Source organism: Mustela putorius, unplaced genomic scaffold (assembly GCF_011764305.1).
Source record: "Mustela putorius furo isolate JIRA1106 unplaced genomic scaffold, ASM1176430v1.1 tig00003853_pilon_pilon_pilon, whole genome shotgun sequence".
NCBI classification, from domain to species: domain Eukaryota; kingdom Metazoa; phylum Chordata; class Mammalia; order Carnivora; family Mustelidae; genus Mustela; species Mustela putorius.
This window is the reverse complement of record NW_025422005.1, coordinates 75,605,300-75,613,891: the sequence shown is the minus strand read 5'-3', so window position 1 is coordinate 75,613,891 and position 8,592 is coordinate 75,605,300. Positions and strand designations below refer to the sequence as shown.

The 8,592-nt window shown below is 41.9% G+C and overlaps 1 protein-coding gene across 3 annotated transcripts in view; it reads right to left on the bottom strand.

Moving 5' to 3' along the window:
• Positions 1-1,533: 1,533 nt before the first annotated feature.
• LRRC8C (leucine rich repeat containing 8 VRAC subunit C) overlaps positions 1,534-8,592 on the bottom strand; it is a 77,903-nt gene continuing 70,844 nt past the window's right edge. For all 3 annotated transcript variants that reach the window (XM_004752632.3, XM_045064824.1, XM_045064825.1), the window contains one exon: positions 1,534-8,094. In XM_004752632.3, coding sequence (XP_004752689.1) covers positions 5,821-8,094 — 2,274 coding nt within the window. In that variant the 3' untranslated portion in view covers positions 1,534-5,820. The remainder of the gene's footprint in view (positions 8,095-8,592) is intronic.

Here is an 8,592-nt window from a genome sequence, read left to right as displayed (position 1 = left end):
TTAGTTGAAACTATTACTAAAAAGTGAATAAACTTTTTAAAATGGTGATATCTAAATGTAACTTGAATTGAAATAAATTCCTTGAAAGGTAAAAAAAAATAAAGCCCATTTTCTACTTGTTTGCAAACTTTCTAACAGGATTCCCTAAATCAAAATAATCAGAATGGCCAGTTATATTTGGTAATAACGTCTTTGCCTAATGCTGTGTCTTTTATGAAAAATCTTTAAACTAGGAAAATCTATGGTATCATATAAATGTCTGTACCTTGCTTTGCTCAAATGTGAAATCTTAAGTATATAGCTTGTATTCAAAGATTTACATACAAAAATAGTACAGCCTCTCACTTTTTTCCTACTGGGTACTGAGGATAACATTCAAACTTACATTCTGAAATATGCAGGCCTGGGGCCATGTGAGTACCCCCACTGAGTCTAAAATTGTCTTTAGTGACTTCCCTCCTGTGTACTTCTGGACCCAAACAGAAATGCTGCTAGCTCACTAGCCTGAACAATGGACTTGATTCATTCAACATCAGTGTTTATCTCAATATTGTATATAAATGAAAGGGCTGGAAGATGGGACATTGGAAGGTACCAGGAGACAGTCTTCTCCATATCGCAATTGCAACAAATCATCAGCTGTCTCCATTCTATTGCATCTCTCAGCTAACGTCTCCAAAATTTCTCCAGCTGCCACACAATCCTGCGCTTCTTTAAAAAAAAAAAAAAAACTTAAAAAAAAAAAAGATTTTATTTGTCAGAGAGAGAGAGAGAGCACTCACAGCAGGGGAAGCAGCAGGCAGAGGGAGAAGCAGGCTCCCCACTGAGCAAGGAGCCCACGGGACCTGAGCCAAAGCCAGACTCGTTACCCGCTGAGTCACCCAGGGGCCCACCTGTGTGTTTCTCATGCACACATTTGCAGGGCCTCTTGCCCCTCTTAGAATCCTTCCTTGTCTCTTGTAGACTTTCTCCCAAGGGCTATCAGTTGATAATCAGTAAAAACGGTGGGGTCACAAAGGACTACAGAAAAATACGGTAAGTGACAATTTAGCTTCAGAAGTCACCAATCACAATTTTCTTATGCATAAGTAGTATGTGGGATTTTCTTAAAAAGGGCATCTGTAAGTCCAGTGTGTGTGTCATAAACGATTCCTAGCTGAGCAGAACCATTCTGATTCCTTTAAGTAACCACAGTCATTACGGTAACGGTGTTTGGTGAAAGCCACGTGGGTCAGCAATCGCATAATCGGATCTGGCAAAGGCAGCACCATTGCCCTCCAGACTACATATTCGAGCGCTAATTACTCAAACGGAACTCCAGGGGCACCTGAGGTAGATGTGGCAGTTCACGGAATTAAGGGAGGAAATAATTAGTCACGGTTGCAGAAACTAGCTCGACATGAAGTGAAAGAAGGCACGTGGGTTAGTTTCCTGCGCAGCCCAGAGAGCCTTCGCAAGGGCAGATGCAAACGTCTGGGAGAAATGCAAAGGATAAACATGACTTCTGTAATCCAAGAAGGGACGAATCTCAACTTTAAATTACAAAAATGACTTTATTTAAGTTATTTTCTGTTCCTGTGGACTACTACATAACCAAATAACATGAAGACATTTTATTGGGAATTTGCACTACAATGAATCAACTTTCAAGCATTTTCTGGACAGTCTTAGAGGTTTTAAGAGCATTTGACACAGTCTGAACACAGTGGGAGAAAACAAGTGGCAGAAGACTGACGAGGGGAGCACATAAGGCATTGCGTTTCAACCCAGTAAAAATATTCATTCAAGAGGCAGAATCAGGTTGGAGAGGGACTTGTATTCAGGAGAGGGCAACTACATTAAAAACCATGCATAGGAACTGTTACTTCACATGGCCAACAAGTTGTTCAAAGAACCCCTTTTCACAGTCTTCTGATAAAGAAAAAATTCCCTGGGGTGGCAGGATATTCTTCCCTCTCCCCAGAATGAACCTCAGGATGTTACCTTTGTCCTGCATGGCTCTGGGAAGACGCAATGAGCGGGAACACCTCGTTTGAAAGGCTGCCGTGAAATTGTATCCAAAGCATGTCACTGAGGCCAAAATCTGAAAAATCAACGGCAGGTCTGGTCGAGACTGTCCAAGTTTTCTTACAATGTGTCTGATTTGACAAGAAAGGATGAGAATCTCTTACAGACCCTTGAGGCATTCCCTCACTCATAACTGTGCTGTTTCGTTTACTTGTTTTACTAACTTAAGGTTACCGTGGGGCCTTACTGTGAGTTACTGAGATCCTACCAAAAATGTCAACTGCATTGACGAGCATTATCACATTCAGAATTAACGGGAGAACACAAATCATAATTATATGAAAATTTATCTTATCTAGTCATTACTAAGTATTGCTGACCATTTTCATCACGATGGATCATGGATGTCCACTGTTGAAGTATAGCATTACTATTGATCAGGTATTTGGTAGGAAATTAGAGAGTAGAATAAACTACTTAAAAATGGACTTTTTTTTTTTTTTAATGATAGACTTGGAAAAATAAACAACAGCAAAAATCCTCTTGGGGGAGATAGTAAGACGAGAAATAAAGACTCTCTCTTCTTTTTCTTAATATCAGAAATCATAAAACAGCATATTGCAAGAACTTGGACCTTCCTCATCCCATGTAGCCTGAGAAAGATGCTAGCTTGTTTCAGACCCTCTCTAAGAAGATGGCTTGAGAGGCAGATAGGGGGGCACCTCTGAATGGATGAAATACTCCTAGAAGGCGACTTTCCAGGCCTTCCTGCCAAACGGGATGCCATGTAAGTTGTTGGAACTTTTTACAGCAGCTTCGGGGGAAATGTAATGGCATTTTTCTTGTTGGGTGAACAAGAAAAATCTACAATTGTTTCACTGTATCAAGAACACTTATGTTAAGAGTGTTAAAAGAACAAAAAACAACGAAACAAGAACCTATCACATAACTAGTTTTCTGAGGTGTGATCTTCTTAGGGGAGTTCCACTGGGATATACTTCTATGCTCTGCTTCAAGCAGACCCTCACCAGACAGATACCTGTTCTGCGCTTAACCATAAAAACCGACCAGAAAGCGTGTCCATCATGGGCTTCCAGCAGCCATAGGCGTGGTGAGCACCTATGGTGCTTTTCCACTGACAGAAGCAGTTTCTCATGAATCCTATAGAGGTTGGAGAAATAGAGCTAGTTGTTCCTTTTTAGCAAGAGCACTTGTAAAATACAGAAAGGGATTTAGTAAATACCCCTTTTACACTGAGTTGATGCATTAAAGGACTTTAAAAAAGTCAGCAGTTCATTTACCTGAGTTTCCCATTTAAAGGCTAAATGCAATTGAATACTTTTTGCTTATAAATGTGAACCAAAACTCATGACATTAAAAAGGGCCAGAGTCAGAAAACTGAGACTCCAGATGAAGTTTGAGACTTTGGAGTTTTTATAAAATCCAATAGAAACATCTATGAATTTTCCTTCTTCATTAAAGCATAAAGTCACAGAACAATACTGATTTATGGACTGTTATTTAGAATTTAGGTTAGGGGTCAGCCTGTGACATCATTAAGCAAGCAAATCAGAGTCTTTTAGAATTGGGAGCAAATTATTACAAGTGATAAAACTACTTACTAGTCCCTTACTTCAGTTGTGAAGCCCATGTGAGATTATGAATTAACACTAGATAAAGACGTCAGCACGATTGATTTTTAACCTGAATAGATCCCCTTTGAAGGGTGATATAGAAAACAACTATAAATTTTATCCAGAAAAGTAGTGCACCCAGTGTTTTACCAGTAGTTATTTAAGCTTACCTTTCAAGAGGGTGGTTTTGTCATACTCAGTCATGGAGAATCTTCCAAGTCTTTTTAGTTTGTTTGCTTAAAACAAAGAGGTCTGTGTTTGTAAATACAACACATTGTTCCTAATCAGGATCCTAACTATGTTCTGGAATCAAATATTCTCTCCCATAAGAAATACAGCCATGTACTCTTTTAAACATATCATTTCAATTCTAGGTGGGAAATAAGTTATACAAAATCACTGTTCTGATACTTGGACAAGAGCAGAAGTCATAAAGCATCCTAGACTTCTTGATTTCATTATTAAACAAATGAAAAGCATCTCTTTCCCAAATCTTCCCTCCATAACAACTCTTTGCATCTCAAACACGACTGAGGTACGTGTGTCTGCTGTGTAGTTCCTAGAAGTTGTGTTCTATACGTGACTCGGAGCAGCACTGTGTGAAGTCACTGGGATCAAGGCGTAAAATTTAAAAGCAGTTAGTTTGAAACCCCAAATCATCTTCCTAGTTCCTTTCATTGTTAAGTCACAAAACTCTCCTAGGTGAGACTAGAGTTCTGAAAACAGTCAAGTGTGAATTTATTACATAAAACAAAATTCCCACAATCAGCAATACCAGTCTTGGATTGAGGGCACAAAAAGTGTTTTCATTTTCCTGTTATACACAGCAGAAGAATCAGGAACAGATTTTGCCCAAGATGCATCTACTAGGTTGGATTAAATACAAAGATAAGGAAAAGCCCTGCTGACCATCAAGCAAAAATTATTTTCTAGGTGACATCCACTTAGCAATTTGTTTACCCTTAAAAAAAAAAAAAAAAGTAACAGGACCATTTTAGATGAGATGCTTATTTTAAGCCAAAAAGCAGAAGGAGTTCCTGTGTCTGCAACACTCGCATCCACAGCATGGGCAGGGTTACGGGAGCTCAGTTTATGGGGATGTGGGTTATTCGGTGGAGCAGGCAGAATGGGAAGCGGTGGCCGGCCACCTGGGGCCACCTGGGGCCACCAGCACACCTGGCTACAGGGCCCCAGCTCTATCAAAGAGTGCTTCAGCCGGGAATATTTTTTCCATCTGATGTACCCACATATCAAGATATCAAAGATTATTACATTACTAAAAAACCAGGCTTCTGATTCTGATTTTTAAATTTAATTACCTATTTTAATTAAAATAAATTTAGCTTCTCTAAGGTGGTTCACCAGTACTACATAGCAATATTCAGATGGAGGGCGGGGGTGAGATGGGGGGAGGAGAGCCCCTGTACTTTGTTTTTAAACGATATTTTTAAAATGTTGGTGAGAACGCAAATCAGTTATAAGATGGGAAATGACCAATTCAGATCAGCTCAGCATGGAAGAGATTACTGTCTTCACTCACGTAACAAAATCCCAGCCTAACGATCACATGGATCGTCAAGTAGAGGAAATAGCACAAGTGGGGTTCTGCTGGAGATGAGGAGAAATTTTGAAAACAATGGTCTGTGGCAATGCACTTCTGTGAATTTACCCTCCAGAGGAGAGTCTTCTGTAGGACGGAGGACTTGGCCAGTGCAGAATGCAGTCAGTAGGATGATGACTAGTACAGACTCCTTGGTACACACACAAGGAAAACAAATATAAGGACCCTGGACAGGTGTAAACAAGCAAAATAATCACCTTGGCAAAATATGTTTTTAAAAAAGACCAAAAAGCATGCAACTTAAAATTCCCTCCCTTTCACGAGAATGAAATGAAACACACAAAAAAAACCCCCAGATGGAACCACCTGTTTCTGTCAGTAGAAAACAATAATAGATACATTAGGTTCCAGGACAAATAAAACTTTAAAATATTAATATTGAAAAAATACAATTAAATTTTTATTAAAAAATACAGACTCCTTACTCAATCTCTGTGTACATTTTGTGTTGTGTGAAAAAGAAAAAAAAAATAAAATAGGAAAGGCATTAAGACTACCTAATTATTTATACTGTATTTGGTAGAAGCACGGTTCAGTGAAGCTTTAAAGAAAAAGAAGTTATTCCGCTTTCATTTGCTCCCGGACGTCCGAAGGCAGAGTTTCAAACAGAGCGTCTTCCACAACCAACCCAGCTCTCTTCAGGGCTCGGCAGTCTCCCAGTTCTGGAGGGAGGATTTCAAAGTGATTGCCTTTAACGTCTAAGTAGGAAAGAAATAACAAATTCCCGATTTTCGGTGAAAGTACCGAGAGGCTGTTTTTCCCTATCTTCAGGGTTTTCAGTTTCTTGCAGAAGTAGAGTTCATCGGGAAGGCTCTCTACTTTGTTACACGTGATGGAGAAGTACTGTAAACTCTGCAGAACTCCGATTTCGGGCGGGATGAACCGGATGTCATTGTAGGACAAGTCCAAATACCGGATTTTGTTACACAGGAAGAGGTGGGAAGGCAGCACCTCTATTTTGTTGTGACTGAAGGCCAGGCGCTCCAGGCTGGTGAGCTTCTTGATGTGCTCCGGGATGTACGTGATGCTGTTGTGCCACAGTTTGAGCACCGTCAGCTTTCTCAAGTGCTGGAAGCTAACGATTTCCTCTATGGACTTCAGATTATTCTCTTTGAGGTCCAGTTCCTGGAGGCTGAGCAGACTGAACACGGCATGGGGAATGCGCTCCAGGTCACAGTGGACCAGCTCCAGCTCCGTCAGGTTGGTCATCTTCTTCAAGTTGTTGAGCATCACCAGCTTGCTGCCGTCGTTATGGATGCACATCTTCTGGAGATGGCTGGCCACGTCCACCACGGCCTGCGGGATCTTGGAAACGTTGCTTTTGATAGAGAGAATTTTAAGGCTTTTGAGATCCCGCAGAGACTCAAGGGTGACGTTTTTGGAGATATCATGACTTAGAGAGCCGACCAGATAGAGCTCTTCCAGATTCCGGAGCCCGTACATCCAGGGGGGCAACTCCCTCATGTCATCAAACTTGACGCTCAGGACCTTGAGGTTCTCCTTCAGGAAGGAGAGTGCTGCACTGTGGATTTTGACTGAGCACTGGTGGAGTGAGAGCTCCTGGAGATTGTCGAGCTGCGCGATGGTGGCTGGGATCATCACATTCTTGATGATTTCAAGTTTTAGAGACTGCAGCTCTGTGATCTCAAAGACAGTGTCCGGAAGGCCAGAGAGCATGATGAGAGGGAGTTCCAGCCGGTTATGGGCATTCATCTGCAGCTTCTGCCTCAATTTATCGGGAGTCCACTCGTTATTTAGGTTCAGCTGCTTTAATTTGTTCTCGCTCACTTCAGACAGGAACACGGCAAATCTCTTGGAATACAGCGGGTCATACTGGTCTATCATATGAAGCATGAAAGCAAAGTCATTTTTCACATCTGGAATGTCGTCAATGCCGGTCTCCTGGCGGACATACTCGAAAGAGTATTCCCGTAGAGAACGGTAGAACAGCCAGTATAAGGTGTAAAGGCACGTCAGTCCGTAGATGCTTACAAAACACAAGTAGCAAAAGGACAATTTTGAGAACAAGTGGGCCATGGTGTGATTACAAGAAAAATTTTTATATCCGGTCATGTCCTGAATGTCAACATTGCAGTCCACGGTAAACTGAACTTTGGAAACCAGGGCGCTGTTGTACGCGATGATGATGAGGAATTTTATGACCTTCAGCACTGTCTGGCGAACATACATGGCATAGAGTATATCGCCTTCTTCGACATGCAGCCTGAACTTCTTCACCTTCTCAAACAAGGCCTTCGCTTGCTCACCTTCCTTCTTATCCAGGGCCCCCGCTGTGGACTTGTCAACCACGAACTTCTCAGGGATGGACTTTAATGACTGAGAGTTGACCAAGCTGCCTTCCGGACCAGACTGGATGGTGTTGGACCTGCTCATGTTGTTCTTCCTGTTGTCCTTTTCCTCTGAATCCTCCCCAGACACTTCTGATAAAGCCCGCGTGGTCCAAGGGGAGTCAAAACACTTCCCCAGGATAGAGATGAAATGCTCTATTTTGGAGCTGGAGCCGGGGAACTTGAACCAAAAGTTGCTGCAGAGCATGAAGACCAGGGTATGGATGAGGACTAGGTAAGGAAAATACTTGGCATACCAGTGGAGGGCTCGCTCGTAACACATCTGGTTTATAAAACTGTACTGCTGGAGGTCCAGGTCTGTCTTGAGTCCTTTCATCTCCACGGTGGCGGGGCTGGTAGGCGACGGCTTAGGGGGAGGCAGCGGGGTGGTGCTGGCAACTGCCTGAGAGACATTAGACACGGAAGAGTGATCCTGAGAAGGCTGGACCCTTTTCGGAAGGCAGATGATCTTGTCTTGCATGACCTGAAACACACAAGTAATATTTTCAAATTATATTATTCAAAGAGCTCTGATAATGTCATTAGTGTGAAGACAGCAGCAATAACATCCAATAAACGTCCATTTCCTTTGCCTGGAGAATACAATGTTCGATTCCGGCACCAGGATTTCATTCCCTGCCCACGTGCCGGGAAAATGAATTATTTGACTTTGCTCGTCAAGTCTAAGTTATGACATACAACACAGTGGTTTTCTTAGGCCACAGAAGAACTTACAACAAAGTATTTAGAGAACATTTGTGTGTTTAAAAATTTTGCATTTCTTCTCTTCCTGGAGCCTGGGAGAATCAGTCATTGGTGTGGGAATTATATCCCCTTATCAGACTGGATGGCTCCCCGGATTAGATGGGGTTGTGTATTGGAATTAACAGGATTGGCAGGAGGAAATGTGGAAGAAATTCCTGTCTTGATCCTCTCCCCTTTACTTTCTACCCATATCCTGGATTGCATGCATAGATGGATG